Source organism: Mastigoproctus giganteus, chromosome 3 (assembly GCF_048544385.1).
Source record: "Mastigoproctus giganteus isolate SK-2022 chromosome 3, ASM4854438v1, whole genome shotgun sequence".
Lineage (NCBI taxonomy): Eukaryota > Metazoa > Arthropoda > Arachnida > Uropygi > Thelyphonidae > Mastigoproctus > Mastigoproctus giganteus.
In genome coordinates, this window is record NC_143577.1 from 28,915,855 (window position 1) to 28,936,484 (window position 20,630).

The following is a 20,630-nucleotide window of genomic DNA, read 5'->3' on the forward strand; positions in this document are numbered from 1 at the left end:
CGCGCTTCATTTCCCCGTCTTTTTTCTTCAGCTACATATTATTTTTCTGCCAGCTTACTTCTGCTACACATTACTTGAAAACTGCAGGTATCGTTCACTTTCTTATTATACTATCGGTTTCGTTTTCAGTTCTTTTCTAGGCATGTTTCAATTTACATATTTTTGCACCTGCCTTTTCCTTACAATACAGACATTTGGTATTAGCTCCCTTTTATACTAATGCTTACAAAGCCAGAGCCCTTATTATAAGGTTGGGCTTCACAACCCCAGCTAGCTCAGTGTGATTTAATAACTTTTTCTTTGCTTTTTATCTTTCTACTATGTATTTCTACCTTTCTTCCTGTTCATAAAACTATTAGTGTATACGAGGGTGATACGAATGTTCTACTATCCTACTTCTGTCCCTATTTTCGTCTTTATTTACTTAACTACTCCTTTTCCCCTTCCCTATCTTCAATCTAATACCTTACCCTATACCATATGCTTGTACCAAATTACTGAATTCCAATTTCCATAAAATTACAACATTTAAATCATACACTAAACTCTACCATATTTTAATAAAAATAACACCTTTTCCCTTTCTGAAAACACTTAACTATATTTTATTATAACTTGATCCTTATTTTTACCTTAATAAATGACACTGCGTTGGGACTACCTTGTCCATACAGTATTAGAAGTGCTAATTTCATTTTTGTTGCTTTTTGGCCATTCACTTCTACTACTATGGACAAGTATAGTAACACAGTTCCTGATACATAGTCAGATGTAGTCCCCTGTTGAAATACCTGACCATGTATCAATATTTACTTCAGCTGACATCAGATTCTGCACATTTGGTTTACCTGTATTCGACTTTTATCTAAATATATTTCCCCCCATATCTGATGACAGCTTTAGCATTTTTCATTTTATTTTATTTTTATTTCATTTTATTGTATTTTACTTTATTATTATTAATTTTACTTTACAGTTCACCCACCTCCTATTGGCTTTGTAATTCAGCTCATAATTTTCTTAATTTATTATAACTTTGGATATTAACATTCTTTCGTCTTTTACATATTTACTGTACTTCTTTTTCTACTACCCTCACCCTTCTAGTTACTCGCAATTTGTGTAATTTTCACCTTCATCTATCCATACTTCATTTAATATATATCTATTCATACATACTTATATATACTTTTGCATCCTTTAATGCTGCTTTGCACTTTTAGGTGCATCTGTCATACCTAACATTAATAATTTTTTATCAACTAACTTTTTAAAAATTACATTTAATTTTCATTTAAGTTTTAGCCTTCTGCTGCTTTGCGCGAAGCTATTCTTTAAACTACATATACATTTACTCAATACGTCTAGATGGATTTGGTTTTTACACTTCTGTTATATGCAATTTATTTCTTAAAAACAAAACATGAGTAAATAACCAAATAAGAAAACAGTGAGTCAGCATTGCATCACCTTTAGTGCTGCTAGAAAACATTTTGTGTTCCATCCATCTCCTGAGGATGATCTGTTAAATTTCAAACCCGAAAATAATAAACATGTTCTAAATCAGACGTTGTCCTTTTCCAAATACCATAACAAACATTGTCTAACTTGTCCTGCTATGATTAACCATGAAATCAACCATAACACAGATTCCTTACCTTTTTGCAAAACTACAAATGTCATTTATCTACTTACCTGTAAAATTGCAATACCAGTTATGTAGGACAAACATCCAGCTCCCCAAATATCAGAAATAATGAATATAGATCAAAAAGTAAAAACCTGTGCATTGGAAAAAACAACAACACTAATTTGGAACTATTACACTTTCACCACCAAAATTTCAGTAATGCTATCATAAAAATCTTAGCAATCATTGAAGATAGCTACACACGTGAGTACTACGAAAACATTTATATGTGTATCTGTAAATCCCTGTATCCACATGGACTAAATAATAAATTCTTCCATAAGATTTTATTCAGTAATAGCTCTTTAAACACCAAAAACTGTATTTATAAATTATTTAACCTTAGTCATAACATGCAAGCTCCAAAATGCAGACACTCACGTGGCAACAAAGTGCATAATCCATACAAAAATATAAAATTTGATTTTAATAATATACTTAGTTCTTGGGACTACACTACTCTTAATCTACCTATAATAAACCACTTCCTTCTTAACATCAAAAAATCAATTCTTAAAGCTTTTGTTCCATTCTGTCATAAATTCATGTTCAGTAATATCCAGCTTAAACACTTCACACAAGACATAGGTCTCTACAGAATTGGCAATATTACTACCTTCTTCGAACTGATCTTCCCAATAAATATTAATAGGGGAATCCCTCTGTAAAGCACTACCCCCGCAAGCCACCGCCATATTAGTCAATTACTAAATATAGTAGAACCCAGATTAGAAATTCCCGCATAGAAAGTTTTCCCCTGTACTAGGTTTGGTTTCCCAATTTCAACTCTGTATATTGTAATGTATTATTTTCCTGCATAAGAAGTTTCCCGGGTAAAAAGTTTTCCCTGCATAAAAAGTCCGTGTTAAAGAATACACAGCGCATTATTATAATGGCATTTTCCCACTTAATACTTTTTGAAATATAGAAATTCTTTATTTTTATATTAAAAATATAAAACAACATAAATATTTTGCTAATCGAACAAGTTAGTGCATAGCATCGTTTTAGTTCGTAGTAAATCACCGAAGTAGGTGAAATGGCATCGTTTTTGTTACACCTTATATTCTGAATGGAATGCCTTCACAACAAATTATCCTGATATAGCACTACTTCGAATAGGCAATGCTTCGCCAGTGGAGAAGACTAATATTACAATATCAGAGCAACTTGTGAAGGCACTCACAATATGAGATGTAAAAAAAAAAAAAAAAAAAAAAAACGATGCCATTTCACCTACTTCGGGGATTTACTATGAGCTAAAATGATGCTACGCACTAACTTGTTTGATTAGCGAATTTTCTGTAATCTGAGGCTTTCAGCCTTAAAACTTTTTTTAGTATAAATATTTTGATATAATGCAAGTGACATATCAAGATTGTCTTCATCGATATCCATAATTGGATATCATTGACCACGCGAGGCATTTGCCGTTAAGATGGTTCTGAATTGCTTAGTGGATTGTTACTGTGTCTTATTGCAATTTTGACCTTTTAAGGTATGTTGAAAACTGAATTTATAATACTTAATTTTTTCTGTAGATTGCCATTAGTATTTTTGGTAATTCTTTAAAGAATAACTGTATTTTTGTCTGTCTACTGCATTGGCCCTAATCATGCTTCCCTACTTTGCAGTTTTTTATTTTAATGCTACAAATATTAATTATACTGATTATACGAGTATAATAATTAATTATACTAATTATATTAGATTTTTCTAATTTGAAGGGTTATAGTTAGAAGGATGAACTACTTTGGAGTCCATGAGTTTAATGAACCGAATGTTAAGCAATTAGAAATCCTCAGTTTAAAAATGTTTCCCATAGACAGAGTAAAATATTTATGAATTCTGCAATAGTACTTAAAATAGTCTAACTTATGTATTGTAAAATTTTCATTTATATTTGTGAGTTAATATTTCATACCCTTAGGTCATTTTCCTGTCTAAGAAGTTTTCCCTCGTAAGAAGTTCTAAACCTCCAGTCCCTTGGAAAACCTTTTATCGGGGTTCTAATGTATATGATTTTTCATTTCAAACGTACCTGATTTAACACCAAACATGTGCACAAGTCTGCCTCATCTTTTTATTTATGGGGTGGATTTGTCAAACCATCATGAAATTCATTTTTGGCACTCTCAATAAGAAAGTGGACCCAGTGGATTCCCCACCACTCAATTTCCCACTATTTTCACGTTTTTAAGCATAAGAATGCCTCACACTTGTCTCATTGTATTAGAACCCCTGTTCTTGCAAGGGTTCTAATACAAAAGAAAGAATGTTTTACTTTCGGCCTTCCTGCATTTGTTATAGCATTAAACAAGTATTTTTTGAACATTGAATGTATTTTGGTATTATTACTATTAAATATCATGTTTACAGAGTAACTTTTTCTCTATTTTCATTAAAGTTAATTCAACAGTACTGACCTTCTCAAAATGAATAAGATAAGTGTTGAATGTAACTGAAAAGAAAGGAGTGTGCAGTTACAAAGAAATATACCTAGTAACAGCCAGCAGATGATTTCGGACCACTTTTCTGCTGTATGGGGTAAACCAATAAGTTGGTGCTGTGTTGGTGTCATTCTTAGTGAACAAAAGAAGTGGCTGAATCAAGAAAGTGAATCAGTGAAGTGCCTTAGGGAACATGAAAAGCTGGAGGATGAATTAGTTATTTGGATTCGACAGGTTAATGCAAGAACTTGAATAGTAACTGTAAAGTAATTAAGGAGTAGGCAAAATTAATAGAAGAAACAGATGGGAATCAGAGATTGTGTACAGAAATTGTTGGTTGCATTGTTTTAAGCAGCACCATCGATTGATTCAATGGAACAGATATGGAGAAACAGCTGAGGTTGACAAGGAATTAGTGGAATGATATGATTTTTCAATATTTTAAAAAAATACAATCAATGAGACATTCATAACATGGATGAAATAGCTCCCTTTTATAGAATGAAACCAGACACAATATTAATTGGTACCGTGAAAGGTTGTAAAAAAATAAGAGCAAGAGTCACCCTTGTGTTCTGTACAAATGCAGATGGAAGTGACAAAGGGACTATTACTATAATTGGAAGGGCAGCAATATCTCAGTGTTTTAAGAATTTCAGCCCATCAATTTATGTGAATTATAGACATAATAGTAAAGCATGGACAACTGCAGTAGAAATTTGTGCGTGGTGGCAAAATTTCAACAAGGAAATGAGAATTAAAAACCGCAATATGCTTTTGCTCTTAGATAATGCTCCTTTCTACAAAGTAAAGGATCTCAGTAATTTGGTGATTGAGTTACTACCTCCTAATTGCAGAGGTTTCCTACAGGCTCTTTATGTTGGAATTATTAAGAGTTTTAAGACATTATAGGCAACATCAGGTGAAGAAGATAGTAGAAAAAGAGCATCAATAACAATTTTCCACCTGAATTGTTCTTGAAAGGTACATTTTATATGATCAGGTTTTCATGGGATGAATTTCCACCGCTAACAATGTTGGCTAAGTAATGTTGGACCAAAGTAATGTTGGCTAAGTAAATTGGGTCAAATCGAAAAAGTTCATGTAGATGAAATAGATAATCCTATCCAGGAGTTTCGAATAGTATTTTTAAGTATTATCATAACGAATTTTTAAAAATTCATTATTAGCCTGTTGGCATTTATGTGAGGGAGGATATTTTGCCTCCCCCCCCCCCCCCCACTGGAAACCAGTCTATTCATTCTGTAGAAACTTAACCAAGGTAATTTTTTTGCATGACTTTTCTGTTTGAAAATTCAAAAAATTTCCAGTGTAGGATGAAAATGAGCTACATTGTTGGCTACAAGTAAGGAAGTTTTGGAATTGAGCCTGTATGCTGACAGAAAAATTGCATGGCCTATTGTGAACAGTGCTGCTGAAAATCTGGCTTCCCTTAATTCAATATACAGCAACCATAGTATAATATGGTAGTTAGGTTCCTATAAAATCTCGTGTAGTGTGAAACCGTGTTAGATGGGACTAAGAACCATTACAAAAAGGGAGGTTACATTCCAAAAGCTAACAAAAATACACCATTCCAGATTTCATGTATCTTCTGCCATCTTTAAAAAAAATCAGTAATCTGGGTTTGTTCGCTTCTGCTTGTGATAGATCTTTGTTAATTTTGTGTGGAATTAAGCATTTTTGAAGCTCCCTTTTGAACTTTGGGCTCCCTTCAGTCAAAGAATCTGCATTGAAAAAATAAGATTCAAATTGTTTGGCTAAATTAATTGGCCCTTCCCCTATGCTTTTTAGTGTAAAATTTGGAAGTTCAGAATTTTTGTCTGCGCTATCATCCTCTGAATTTATTTGATTTACCTCTAATGCCATCTTCACCAAATCTGCTTGGCCAGCCTCTTTCTACCAGTAATTCTTGAACGTCTTCAGTAATCATACCCTTGCCTGAGACCAACTAATTCAGCCAAGGGATTCGAACTCGGGTCTTTTCCACCCAGTGTGTGTGTGTGGGGGGGGGGCTATTCTACCAACTGTGCTACCCAGTAGGGCTTCAGTAGTCATATCATCAAAACGTTCCTCTCCTACCGACTTACCAAGTTTAACTATCGCACAGATTGCATTTGCTGCCAGTTCGACCGTATTTCCTGAATGAACTGACTCTGGCCATGCACTTTTCCAATGTTCATTTAATGTAGGCGGTTTTACTCCTTTGAGCAAAAAAGCCGATACAGTCCAATATTGAAAAATGGTTGCATACCTCCATCACTTCAATAGATTCGGAATCAATTTTTTCCAAAATCCATTGTAACAATTTTCTGATGTGATGAGTTTTAAAGGTAGATATAATGCCTTGATCTAATGGTTGAATTAAAGTTGTATTAGGTGGTAGGAACATTACTTCAACATTTGGATGACTTAAAAATCTTTTGGATGGCTTGGCGCATTATCCAATAGTAATAAAACTTTGAAAAATAGATTTTTTCCAGAAGTTCAATAGCACAGAACCTAACACGGAGATTCCCCCCCCCCCTTTTTTTTGCATAACGACTAGCGAGTCAACAGCAAAGATTCACAAAAAAGAATGAAAATGTTGAAAAATTACATACATCAGAATAGCAGGGTTTCCCCTGCACAACTGCTCAAAAACACTGTTATGTGAGGTTTTCTGCAATTCTTGAACCATGTTATATAAATACTGTGTTGTGCAAGGATTGCCACAATTTATCAATTGTGTTAGAGTGAAACTGTGTTGTAAAAGTACTATATTATGTGGGGGTTGCCTGTATATGCAGTCACATGAATATGTAAACTTTTCCAGTTTCAGCTGTATTAAGGATAAATGGGAAACTTGTTTGTTTTCATTGCTACTAATATAATAAATATGAATTCAGTCTTCTTGTTTGTGAAATTTCTCAGTGCAGTATAAATATCACAATTTTGTACCATCATTTTTAATTTTAAGTGTTTTTAAAGTGCTGCTACTAATGTTACCTTTAAATTTTGTGTAAATGCCACAATGCACCTTATAAAGAATGATATATAGGAATTTTGAGTAAATGTTGGTGTACTTCATATACAGTAGTTATAATATTTCTCTAACTCCTTGATTTTTTGACATGGTTTTGGATCGTTAGTGTGAACAACATAGTTTTTTTCCTTTTATTTTGTCATGCATAACAATATTGCACATTAATGTGGATTAATAAAGGAACATTGGTGCAAGGAAGACAGAATTATTTAACAGTAGCCTTCTGTTAAAAATAAACTAACAGTAATATTATTTTGGAAAATGAAAGGCCTTAACAAAATTAATAGTCCTAAAGGCCAGATGATGCAAAAACTTGTCGTCAATCAATTCTATTTTAGCCTTGCATTTCCAGAAGGACACATCTGATGGACAGATCCAACTGTGTATCAAATTTTACGAGATTGTCAACAATATAGGATATAATCTTCTGAGATCCAGTCTATTGGTTTTAACCAGTAGTTTGTCATTATCAGTCTGTATACACCTCAGTCAAAAACCACCTTCCCCCTCAAAATAAAGATGCCTAGTTACCAAGTTGTGTAATGAACATCTTCATAATTTACATTCTTTGAGTAAACTAAGCCTGTGTAATTGCTAATATGATTAATGATTATATTCATGATTATTAATCGTAATCAGATTATTAAACAAAAACAGTCCTCTGCCGCTCTTATCACCATGCTCAGAAATCTAATTAAATTGTTTATTTAAAATGTGTAAAAATTTATGTAACATGTATATTTCTTTATAATAATAAATATCTTTTATATTACAGATAAGAAAACTTTTATATTTCCATGTCTATCAATAATCCTTCTATAGTTATGATTTAAAAATATTCATTAAATCTTTAATAATCATGATTTTTTTATTTTTTTTTTATTTTTGTGGAAATATGTTAAATAGAATAGTGAATAGTTCCCTTAGATTAACATAGGTATGTATGTTTTATTATTAGTATTAGCAAGGCCCATATGGTGCAAGGGAGCCTTAGGCTTATGCTGCACCAGCCAGAAAAAAAAAAAAAAAAAAAAGAAGTAAAATAATAATAATAAAAGAAAGGAAATAGATAACCTATGCATTTCCCTCCTCCCATAGGTAACTTATTCCAGTAATTTATAACTCGGTTGCTAAAATAAAACTTCCTGCAATCTGGTCTAAACTTCTTCCCCCAGAAATGTTAATTTTATGGCCCTTAGTTCTAGAATCATTTATAACTTTTTTACAGAAAACAGAAAAAGAATTTCTAAAGCTTTTTACAGAAAGCCTTTAGAAATTTATGGATATACTACTTGTAAATTTGTTTATATGGTGAATATTTGTTCAGCTAGTTATTTCCTACCAAAAAAAAAAAAAAAAAAAAATATTTCTGTGAGGGGGAGGGGGATTAGAAAATAATATTTAGCAGTGGGGTTGGACTCAAGGTTGAATGAATTACTGCTCTACATTGATTAGATGCCAGTCTTGGTAGCTAGATTTTAAATAACAGTTTATTATTATTACTCTTATGGAAACCTAATGCATTGACTGCCTGCAGTCATAGTTTGTTTTTCTGGTATGAATTTTGAAATGAATTATGTCTAAAAATTTTTTTCAGCATGAAATTGCCTTTGCTCACTGTTACAAGGGGATGTCAGATTAAAAGAACATTTTTTTTATGTTAAGTGGCCCATTTTCCTCAAAAAACCCCTAATATCCATTTTTACTTTTAAGAAAGGATGGTCAGCCCAAAGCATCACTTTCAGCAAAACTGAAGGTAGAGTGGTCATGAAATACATTTCTAAAGGGAAAAACACCAACGGAAATTCATACTGATATGGTGGCATTGTTAGTAGAACAGTCCATGATATTCAACCATCAGAAGTTGGGTTGCAAAACTTAAAATGTGTTTTTTTTTTGACACTGGGGATGCAGAGAGAACAGGAAGACCAGTATCTGCGACAGTGCCTGCAACTGTTGATGCTGTTTGATAGACAAATTTCTGCTAAGTAGGTAACTGAGACTCTAAACTTGCCCAGGAAACGTGTTTGTGGTATATATTCACGACATTTTGGGCATATGGAAGCTTTCTGACAAGTGGGTCCCAAAATGTCTGAGTGATAATAAAAAGTGACATGTCTTGTCTTCAGCTGCCATTCTACACCATTTTGAGCAAAATGCCAATGATTTTTTGGCATGAATTGTGACCGTGGATGAAATATTGTTGTTTCATTTTGATCCAGATCCCAAATAATAGTCAAAGAAGTGGGGGCACAGGCACAGTGCCGTTCAGAGAAGTTTTGCACCCAGAACTCTACCGGAAAGGTCTTCACACCTCTCTTTTGGGACAAGGATGGGATTTTGTTTATTGACTACCTGGAAAAGGGTAAGATGATAACTGCTGAGCAATATTTATCATTTTGGACTAACTGAAAGAGGAATTGAAGGCCAAATTGCAGGGTTTGCAATTTGGCCTTCAAATTAGCCTAAGGAGTGCTATTTTTGCAGGACACTCTGGCATACACAGCACGTAAAGTACATGCCAGATTGGCAGAACTGGGCTTCCGTCTTCTCCATCGTTTCCCATATTTACCAGATATTGCACCCTCAGACTGCCTCTTCCCAAAATCTCAAAAACATTTAAAGGGTATCAAATGACGATGTCATACAAACAGCAAAGCGTGAATAGTGGAGCAGTCTTTCATTCTAGTTGAGTGACTTACAAATGCTGGAACATCACTGTAGACAATGTATGGAGATGAAAGGCTAATACATTGAATAAACCATGTATATAATTGGATTATCGTGTTTCTTTCCATTGTAGGCTGAGAAATTGCCCACACCCCATTGCACTTGAAATTTCTTGCCTCATAGTGACACTGATGACTGTCCTGTTCATTATTTGGTTTGTCATTTGTACAGAGAGTAGTATACATCATCTCTAATGATTTTCTCTTAAAAGCCATCTGTTTTTAGAGAAATAAGAAAGCAACCCCACTCCCTTATTTCTCAGTGTGTCAGAATTAAGGAAGAGAGGTGATTAAATGAAACCTATTTTTTATTCTCTTCCCTTTTGAGAAGAGCTGTTATTTGCAAGACCTTTTGAACGTACTTTGTTCATAAACAATATATATTCAAAAAGCTTTTACAAATACAGAATGATATAGTTTTTCATTCTCTCAGAATTTTGCATTATCAGTTCTCATTCTCACTGGCTGGGCATCAATTCTTTCTAAGCTATTTATAGATAATAAATTTCCATTTATTCTTGAGATTACCAAGGCCAGAAGTGTGTGCAATTCACTGTAAAATCATATATATTGAATTATTTAATGTTAGCCAGATTTTTGTTGCTGTTCTTAGTAGTTATGCATTCTTCATAGCAGCATGCAGGCTTGAACTTCTTGAACATCTTTGTATGTTTAGTCTCTAGAGCAAAGTTTCCAGCATTCCCCCCCCCCCCCCCCATACTTCTCCTTCAACCCATGCACGGTACTAAGGGTTTTGATACCTTTTGTGTTTGGGGTTTTCATAAAAAAAATGTGCTAACTACTGAGTCATGGTTGTTCTCCCAAAAGTTATGCATTTCTTTTAATTTCATTTTATTTTCTTTGCTAACCAGTGAATCAAAGACATAGAAAATAAATTCTGCTGTTTCTTGGTTTTCTGCTGTTTCATAGCAGCATGCAGGCTTGAACTTCTTGAACATCTTTGTATGTTTAGTCTCTAGAGCAAAGTTTCCAGCATTCCCCCCCCCCCCCCATACTTCTCCTTCAACCCATGCACGGTACTAAGGGTTTTGATACCTTTTGTGTTTGGGGTTTTCATAAAAAAAATGTGCTAACTACTGAGTCATGGTTGTTCTCCCAAAAGTTATGCATTTCTTTTAATTTCATTTTATTTTCTTTGCTAACCAGTGAATCAAAGACATAGAAAATAAATTCTGCTGTTTCTTGGTTGTCTGCATTTCTTTGATTTTGATTATTTTCACTGACCTTGTGTAATCTCCTTATGCAAATTTGTGGTTTACATCAACCTATTTTAATCATTTTTATCTTGTTTGTATTCATTATTGTAGCTGATGGTGTCAGTGAAGTTTATTGAAGCTTCAGTATGTTTCCTGTTTATTCTAGCTTGGAAAGAAAGGGGGAAAGGGGCATGGGAAGGAGCATACCACAAATTATCATACTTGGTGTTTCGTAACTTGCAAGTCATACTTTTGGGATCAATTCAGAACCTGAAAACAATTTAAAAAAATTGATATAATTATGTCTCATTCTTAAGAGATGGCTGTTTGAATTTAAAGAATGATTATGGAATTTTCAATGGTAATAAATAATAAGTAGACATATGCCTAATAAATGCTTATTCATACTGGGTACGTGTGTGCTTATTCTTTTTTATCCTTTACCATTGAAAACATTATAGTCCTATTTTTTTAAAATTCAGATAGCCATAGCTCCATAGTAGATCCTGAATCACACACTGTTTATAGGAACTTCATTGTCTTCAAGTCTTGATTGAATCCTGAAAGTATGGTTATGTTATGAAACATATGGGCCATAGTTTCATGTGACCCTGCATGCTGGATAATTTTTAGTCAGTTTTCACTATGTAATTTTGTTTTGAGGTGGGGATATGCATATTTTGTATATTAATATGAAACTTAATTTCATTTTAAGTTGCATTATTTTTTGAGCAACTGGTAGAGCACATTTTGTCAATTTCTTAGTTTTCGTTTCTTTTCTCTCTTTTGAAATTCTTTAGATACTGAAAATTCTCATGTGGATGTTGTGGGTTGCCAAAGGCGACTAAGTGAAAGTAGTAGCAGTTCAAGTGATAGTGACAGTAGCAGCAGCAGCAGTACATCTAGTTCTTCGGACAGCAGTGATTCAGAGTCAGGTTAGCCTCATTTGAGCCCTCATCTTGTATATATCATCTTGGTAAAGACTACGTCAAATAAATTGCAGATATCTGTGTATCTGTTTGTATGTTTCTGTCCGTCCATCTGTCTGTCTACTGATGAAAGAAATTACAAGATTTTTGCCTGTACATGTATTTAACTCTTTTGTTTACGACATATATTTTGTGGAAAAAAAAATGTATATATTGTTAATGAGTTGCAGTAACGAAGCGTACTATTTTTTGAAAAGCCATTTTTCAAGACGTTTTTTTAATACATGAAAGAATTATATGTGATACACTTCTGACTGCAATTTTGTTGTCAGATTAATGACATGGTAAATTTGGTTATTGAGTGCAGTGTTCTGAGGTCAGCCATTTGATTTCTTTGGGCTGTTTCCTTTGTTGGACAATTTTTGATAGTAAATCTGCACTGTTACACATTTGCAAAATTAATCAAGTTCAGTTCAGCTGTAATATTTCCTTCCATGTTTTACAGTTCCCCATGTTCTTATCATAATTCTGATTATCCACTAGTTTTATTTTATTCCATAATTAATATGCTGTTCTTTAAGAAATTACAGCCACTTTTAATTTAATAATATCAGTTTTCTTTCTGTGCTGCACCTCTTTCTGTCTGTCATATCAGTTTGAAGGGCTTTCATTTCTTATCATAAGTTATTTTTTCAGAAAGTGATTTTCACTAGTTATTTAATTTTGTTAATTTGACTTAAAATTTGATAGCTGTTATGTATGATCCAACTAAGCTAGATTATTTCTTCCCTTTATCATTATTTTTTTAACTGTCAAAAACCTTTGTAGTTGCTCTTTAAAATTTTTTAATTAAATTTTTATTTTTTTATTTTTTTTTTTGGAGTGTAGTTAACAATTTCATTTTATTAAATTTGCCTTTTGAGTCACCACCTGTTACTTGCATAAAATTTTTGATAAAATCTTTATGCTTTAATTCAATTAATATCTGGCTTTCCCCAGATAATATGAATTAAACTTTAAATTATGTATTATGTTTAAGATTAAGAAGGTTGTTTTTGATTTTTCATCTCTCTCTCTCTCTCTCTCTCTCTCTCTCTCTCTCTCGTGCATGCAACAAATATGTATATTCACCTGTATATGGTGCTTTTCAGATAGTTCCTGTTTTTAAATTTTATGTTATGTTTCCGTCTTTTGTGGGGGGGGGGGGGGTGAGATGCGAAAAGGAATTTGGTATGCTTCAGTTCTTTCACTTTAATTGCAATATGTTATGCTCGAAAAGGAAAAGATGGGAATATAATTCCCTAAGATATATTAGAGATATGCAAAGAACTTAGTATTATGTAGTTTATTTACATTTATCAGCATCTTTATGAATGTATTCATAATTTAGCATAATCATCCATTTTCATTCTTGTACAGATTTGTTTGTATTTTTTTTTTTTAATTTTTTTTTTTGTATTTATTTTTTATTTCATTTTTCATACTAGTCAGTACATTCTGAAGCCTGTTATTCAGTTCTAAGTTTGGCATTATTTACTAAAATTCATCTTATACTGCAAACTGCCATTGTAATAAACCATGTCTTTGATCACTTTGACCTTGTTTGTATTATGCCATCATAAATTTCAGCTGAAGTTTTATAATTGTTTCACTTCAGATCACATTTATCCTTTAGTGATTTATATCAGTAAAGTAAAAATGTTCATCTTTATTTAGTTATTAGTACGAATTTTTATAACTGAATCAATAGTCATTCTGTATGTATTCATGCTTCTTTTAAACTTTTTATAACAATTTCATTTGTCACTGAAGTGTTCATTTTTGTATCTCTGACAAAGTGTTAAATAAAAACACATCATTTCTAAAATGGAGTTGTTTTGTCTTTGACTTAAAGTGGCTGCTTCAGAACATACTGCACTCACAACCTATAAATTTATTAAATCATACATTAGGAAATTCTAATATTTACACACATTTGCATATATATTTTGAGAGAGAGAGAGAGTATGGACTACTGTGTATTGCGAAACTATGAAAAGGTGAAATGGGAGTGGGTACTGCATGAGCAATGAACAGATATTAATTTAATATTTATGTAAATTGTGTATGCCTCCATTTCAAAAAAAAAAAAAAAAAAAACCCCTAAATGATAACATTTTGAAAAACATTTCAAATTAACAAACTAGTCTGATTTAATTAAGAATTCAGTCTTAAATATATGTTTTTTAAACTGAACTACTGATCTTGATATTTTTCTTATTCCAGAATCAACAATATTGGTATTTTTTAAAAGAATTGAATATTATTTCAGATTGTATACTTTATTACAACTCTGTGTAATCCATTACTGGAGTAATTGATGTTTCATGTTATGGATATGTGTGTGGGACATTCTGGCTCTTTGCTAAACTGCTTTTGTTTTGTTTATTCACACATATTCATTGCTCTTGCAGTTGGGATCAACAGTAGAATGTTTTATGTAAAACTTTACACTGCAAATTTAGATCTTCTTTTCTTTTTTTTTTTTTTTTTTTTTTTTTTTTTTCATCCTTCGTTAATGCAGCATGTTGGTTATCTTTTATCATAATTAAGCTCTTAAGAAAGTTTCAGTGTTTAGCCAAAATTTGTAGTTGACTATCACTGTTGATAGATCGCAAAATTCTTGTTTCTAGTAATGGACGAACTGGATTTCTTTATTAGTAGTTATAGAATCCTTGGGTGGTAATGATTTTCAGTTTTTAACTCCCTCCCACCCACCCCAGGTTTCTGCCATCTTTAATATTAGCTAACATAAGGCTGACCAATTTGATTGGATACTATGATGTGGTCACAAATGAACTGGATGCAAAAAATAATTTTGACATCATATAACTTGGATTTCAGGAAAGCTTTTGATACTGTTGCACATGGAAGACTGCTGTACAAATTGTAGCGCTATGGCATTAAGGGCAGATTACTGCAATAGATAAAGAGATAGTTGAGTGGGAGACGGCAGACAGTGGTAATAAATGGACACTGCTCTACTTGGACTAATGTTATTAGTGGAGTACCCCAGGGTTCAGTGCTGGGCCCATTGTTGTTTTGTGTATTTATCAATGATATTGATGAAGGTATATCAGGATTATTTTCCAAGTTTGCAGATGATACAAAGGTTGGCAGTGTTATTAATGAGACTAAAAACAGTATGCTACTGAAACAGGATCTAGAAAAGTTAGGCAGATGTTTCAGATGGCTGAGAAGTGGAAACTGAAGTTTAACATTGACAAATGCAAAGTACTCCATATGGAAACCCAAGAGAAACTCACCAATTGTGTGGTACTACACTCAGGGAGGTGGAAAATGAAAAAGACCTGGGAGTAATTGTGCAGTCAGATATGAAGTTCTCTGAGCAGTGCAGAAGGGCTGCCAGAGCAGGTCATGGAGTTTTGTCAGTGATATATAGAAATTTTGCTAGCAGAGACAAGGAGGTAATACTCTGCCTCCCCCCCCCCAAAGGAGGGGGGTAACAGAGTAAACACCTGGCATGTTGCCATGAAGGGTTTTGTAAAATCATGGTATCTGCATGTACTTGTGCACTTTCAATAAAGATTATTTATTTATTTATAAATGCACTTGTGGGGATTAACATTTCCATTTACTTTAAATATGGCTTCACTGGCCCACAAAGCATTAATGATATCTGAGTTTTTAACACTTGCTGCTGGCTGTTCTGACAACAGTTTTAACCTAACATTGAAAACTATGGGAGTAGTCAATCCAGCTTGGAAAGGGCAGACACATTTTTAGGCTTTCTTCTCAATATGACCGAATTAATCAGCTTCCCATCAAGGTTGCTTGACAAAAATATCCAGTTTTTTTTCTGTCAAATTACAAGAAAAAGTTCTAAAAGTGTGTAGGAGGGATTTCCCTCCAAGTAGATTAAAATCTGAAGCTACATAATTGCATTTAGGATGCAGTGAACATGTTAATGAATAAGGCCAAAAATATTTCAGCAAATTCCAATCTTCTATTTATGTAGGTTGTCCTCGTTCAACTTTGTAGCAACATGGGATGATAAACCTTGTATTTAAGTCCCAAACTTTGTTTTCTTTTGAGTTTTTTTTTTTGTGACTTTTGATATCCTTTCTTGTTCCAAATTGGCCTTTGAGAGCAAGATCTACCAGGTTTTGGTAGATTGTGCACTGTTCCCACAAGTTGTGAAGAAGTCTCATTTATCAGACTCATGCTACTTTTCCTACATTCAAATTATTCTGAAACAATAAAAAAAAAAATTATAAACTGTTTCAAGTAACTTATACACATGTTATTCAAAATGGTTTAGTTACTTTATGGACCACCCTGGTTTTTAAAGCAGAAGCATTAAACACTCCCCCCCCCCCCACTTTGGAGAGGAACTAAAACGGATAAACTGCTGACGATCACAGGCCACGTGGATTCTTGTGGTCTATAAGAACATTTTATTACTGTGAATTATGCATTTTTAAAAACAGGATTTAATTTTTGTTGATCAGTGTTTATATTTACAGTTAGTTTAATCTTTTTACACATACTAGCTAAATATGGAAATTCAGTATTGTTGTTACATGACATTAATAACATTCTCATTACATGGTTGTTACAATATCATTAAAATTTGAGGAAAATAGATAAAATGTAAGAAAGCGGTACAAAAAAGTTTCCCTCTACACTCCAACACCAATGGGTAGGGTGAGAGGGAATTGTTTCAATTTCCCGTTACAAGTAGACGCTGTAATTTTTGGTGTCTGTATTTTTTCACATGCCAGTTTAAGTTTGACAGTGGTGGGGGATTATACTTAGAGCTGCCTACATGGCCATGGGCTGCACAATATGGATAAATGGATAGCACACAACTAGTAGGCTGTGGATTGGACATCTCCGTTTTAGAGAAGAAACCCCTAAGACTATCTGCATAAGCAGACCTTAAATTTTAGAAAAATCATTGTGGCTGAAACTTTGGGGAAAAAGTACTCATGTAGTGAAAGACCATTATTAATTCATATACAATCTGTGTAAAATGGGATTATTAAATAATAATGCATGAAAATTGTCCACCTAGTAAGGTAATATTAACATTAGTAGCCCACATGATTTAACAATTACTGACGTTTTCAATGGAATGTGCTTGGTTTGTGAATACTAAAATAAATGTAATACTGACCTTTACTTTAATTTTATAACCTCCATAAACTTCAACCAAACAAATATGATTAATTGATATACAATTTGCATTTTGGTACTCTTTCCTTAACTAAAAAAAAAATGGAATGGGCAAGAAAGATTTAACTAGTTAAGCAGAAAAAGATGCATATTCTCCTGAGGAGATTCTGCATCTTTTATGAAACTGCAAGAATTATAATGTTTCTGAGCACCTGCAAAATTACAACACTACATATAAAAGGTTTGGTACAGACAGTCATCAGGAATGGGGTCCATTATTGGAGGGAAACCAAATTTTCCTTTCTAGGTATATTATATCCAAAATATCTCTAAATAGGCCTACAAGGCTGGAACAATTCATATTGAACAATTAGACTTTTTACACCAGCCGGTATTCAAATAAACAAATTCGAATCCTGCAACTAAAACACTTTATTTACAGTAAAATAAAATACGAGCGTATGAAATGAGATAAAATATATAGTAGTCTAAAACTGATATGATTTAATTTACAATAAAATACAAAAATATAAAATATGATGATAAAAGCGATAAAAACAATTAACAGAATTAATTAATAACAATATTAATTATTAATTATAAAAAACAATTAATAAAATACCGTAACAGTTATACGGTATTTTATTAATTGTTTTTATCGCTTTTATCATCATATTTTATATTTTTGTATTTTATTGTAAATTAAATCACATCAGTTTTAGACACTATATATTTTATTTTATCTCATTTCATTTTATACGCTCGTATTTTATTTTATTGTAAATAAAGTGTTTTAGTTGCAGGATTGGAATTTGTTTATTTGAATACCGGCTGGTGTAAAGTCTAATTGTTCAATATCCAAAATTAATAGAATTATATTTGGAGATGTTAAAAAGTGAAATAACTCTAATCAGTATTAGTAAGCTAAACTGCCTGTGTCATAGGCTCTGCAAAACAGAAGGAAATGGTGCTAGTCTTCTAGCTAGTGGTCTGCATGGGCCAAAATTTTCATATTTTACCAAACTTGGTTTGACGATTTTTCAGCCTGAGCTGACCCAAGCCCAAACGTGAATTCCAAACAAGTTATCCATATCTGATTAACCCCACCCCACAAGTTCTGAATTTATACTGAGGCAACAAAGGTCTGGTCTGGCTGAGTAGTTCATGAAGGGTATAGTAGCACATGCCTTTGAGATGACAGTGGCTCAAACCTGTACAACTGCTAAGTACAGTAATTTTCTTTACTATGTAAATTCCTCTGGATCTAACTATCCACATGAACAGAAAATTTAAGTTAACTAAGATCATGAAGCATTGGTATATTGTCAATATAAATCATGCATGTTCTGTTCCATTTGCCTGCTTCACTTGATGAAAAATGCGACTTATGGGGAGGGAGAAGGCCATGCAACTCTTGCCTGAGCCCAACTAATTCATCCATGATATGACAAGTCCATAAAAGTAGCCCCTTTCCCTGATTTTGAACCCCTTTGAGGAACTTGAACTTGGGCATGGAAGGACAGCGATCATAACCACTGTGCTCGCCACAAGGGCATGCAGATCTGAAGTAAATCTGCAGTCCATTCTGTTAGTGTGCTGTGAGAAAAAATTGGTAGTATTCTTTTTAGCCATTAACCATGATAATTTCTGTTTTCATTAATGAAAAGAAGAATTTCTTGTGTTATTCCTGTGTGTATAATATTACAGGCGAATGGCAAGTACAGGGAAAGTCAAAAGGCTTCACAATTTTAAAAGGGTTGTAAATATATTCTGCAGTCAACATGTGCTTATATTGGTAAAGATACAGTTGAAGTTTCCACCTTTGGTTCTGCTAGTGTAAAGAAGTTTAACATTGACAAATGCAAAGTACTACATATGGGTATAAGTAACCCCAGAGGAACGTACCAACTGTGTGGTACTACATTTAGGGTGGTAGAAAATGAAAAAGACCTGGCAGTAATTGTGCAGTCAGATGTGAAGTTTTCTGAGCAATGAAGACAGGCTGCAAGAGCAGGTCATGGGGTTTTGTCAGTGATATACAGGAATTTTGCTAGCAGGGAAAAGGAGGTGGATTATCCCTTTGTATAAGGCAATGGTCAGTCCACGGCTTGAGGACTGCATACAGGTCTGGAGGCCTCATTTTAGGAAGGGTGTAGATTTGCTTGAGCATGTACAGAGAAGGGCAGCAAGATTGTTGAGGGGAATGAAAGGATCCTATTACTAAGAGAGGCTTAAGTTACGCAAATTGCAGCATCTGGAGACTAGGCACCTGCGAGGTGATCTGATTGAGGTGTATAAGGCCTTGAATGGGTTGAGCACTCTGAATTCTGATGGGATTCTTCCACTTGCTCAGATTACAAACCTAAGGAGGCATAAATTCAAATTGAGGAAAGACAGTTGTAGAATAGATGTGTGGAAATTTGCCTTTAGCCAGCAGGTGATTAATTTGAATTACTGGAACAAACTTCCATCTGTTGTTGTGGAAGTTGATAGCTTAAATAAATTCAAGGAGGAACTGGACAAACATTTAGAGGGAATGGTTGGGTGAATTTTTTTGGCTGATGCTATATAAGCTCATATGCTTGCTTTCTTGCATCACATGCCTCTATTACTATTACAAGAGCACACTGCTCTTTTAGATGGAAAAAACAGCGTATGGTGCAAGTTAATGGAAATTTTATATAATGTTCAGCAAAACTCCACCAAATAGGCATTTGGTTTATGATTGGCATATTATGACTTTTGTAGCTGCTGGATAGAATATATGCCACAGGAAGACTGGCAGAGCTAGGAAGCCATTGTGGAAGCAAGGAGGCATTTCATTCACGTCTACAAAAAATTAGCATGTCAGACCAGTATAAAATTTGGTGTGCTGCAAAAAAGCATTCATTAGTCACCAGCATTCTTCAACATGTCTCATGTATAGAGACATGCTGGAGAATGACCTGTTTTCCACAAATTGCTCGGAGTGATCCTGGCAATAACATGCCATTCCAATGAAATGGCACCTCCTCACTTCTGTAACAATGTTCGAGGCTGTTTCAAAGTACTTTCCAGGTTGATATGTAGGTCTAATTGCACTTATTTTTGTGTGTTCAGTTCTACTTCTTTTTGTGGGATTTGTATTGGGCTATATAATGCAAGGAAGCCTGTATTTTCCTATAACAACAAAAAAAAATAAATAAAATAAAAGCACAATAAGATAATAATAATAAATAAAAATACATAAAAAATAAACTTATTACAAAAAATAATGATAAAAATAAAGTCAAATAAAATAAAAAAAATTAAAAACTACCTACCCATTTAAGTGTTATCTTTTTCAGATCTCACCTAGGAGGCTTTCTATCTTTTCACCCTTTCAACAAGCTCATTATTTTTGTTTTAAGTT

The 20,630-nt window shown here is 33.3% G+C and overlaps 1 protein-coding gene across 11 annotated transcripts in view; it reads left to right on the plus strand.

Annotated features, from left to right (window-relative positions):
• LOC150087831 (bromodomain-containing protein 2-like) overlaps positions 1-20,630 on the plus strand; it is a 676,121-nt gene that overhangs the window by 391,648 nt on the left and 263,843 nt on the right. For all 11 annotated transcript variants that reach the window (XM_090369219.1, XM_090369215.1, XM_090369216.1 and 8 more), the window contains one exon: positions 11,933-12,067. In XM_090369219.1, the coding sequence (XP_090225345.1) occupies positions 11,933-12,067 (135 nt within the window). The remainder of the gene's footprint in view (positions 1-11,932; positions 12,068-20,630) is intronic.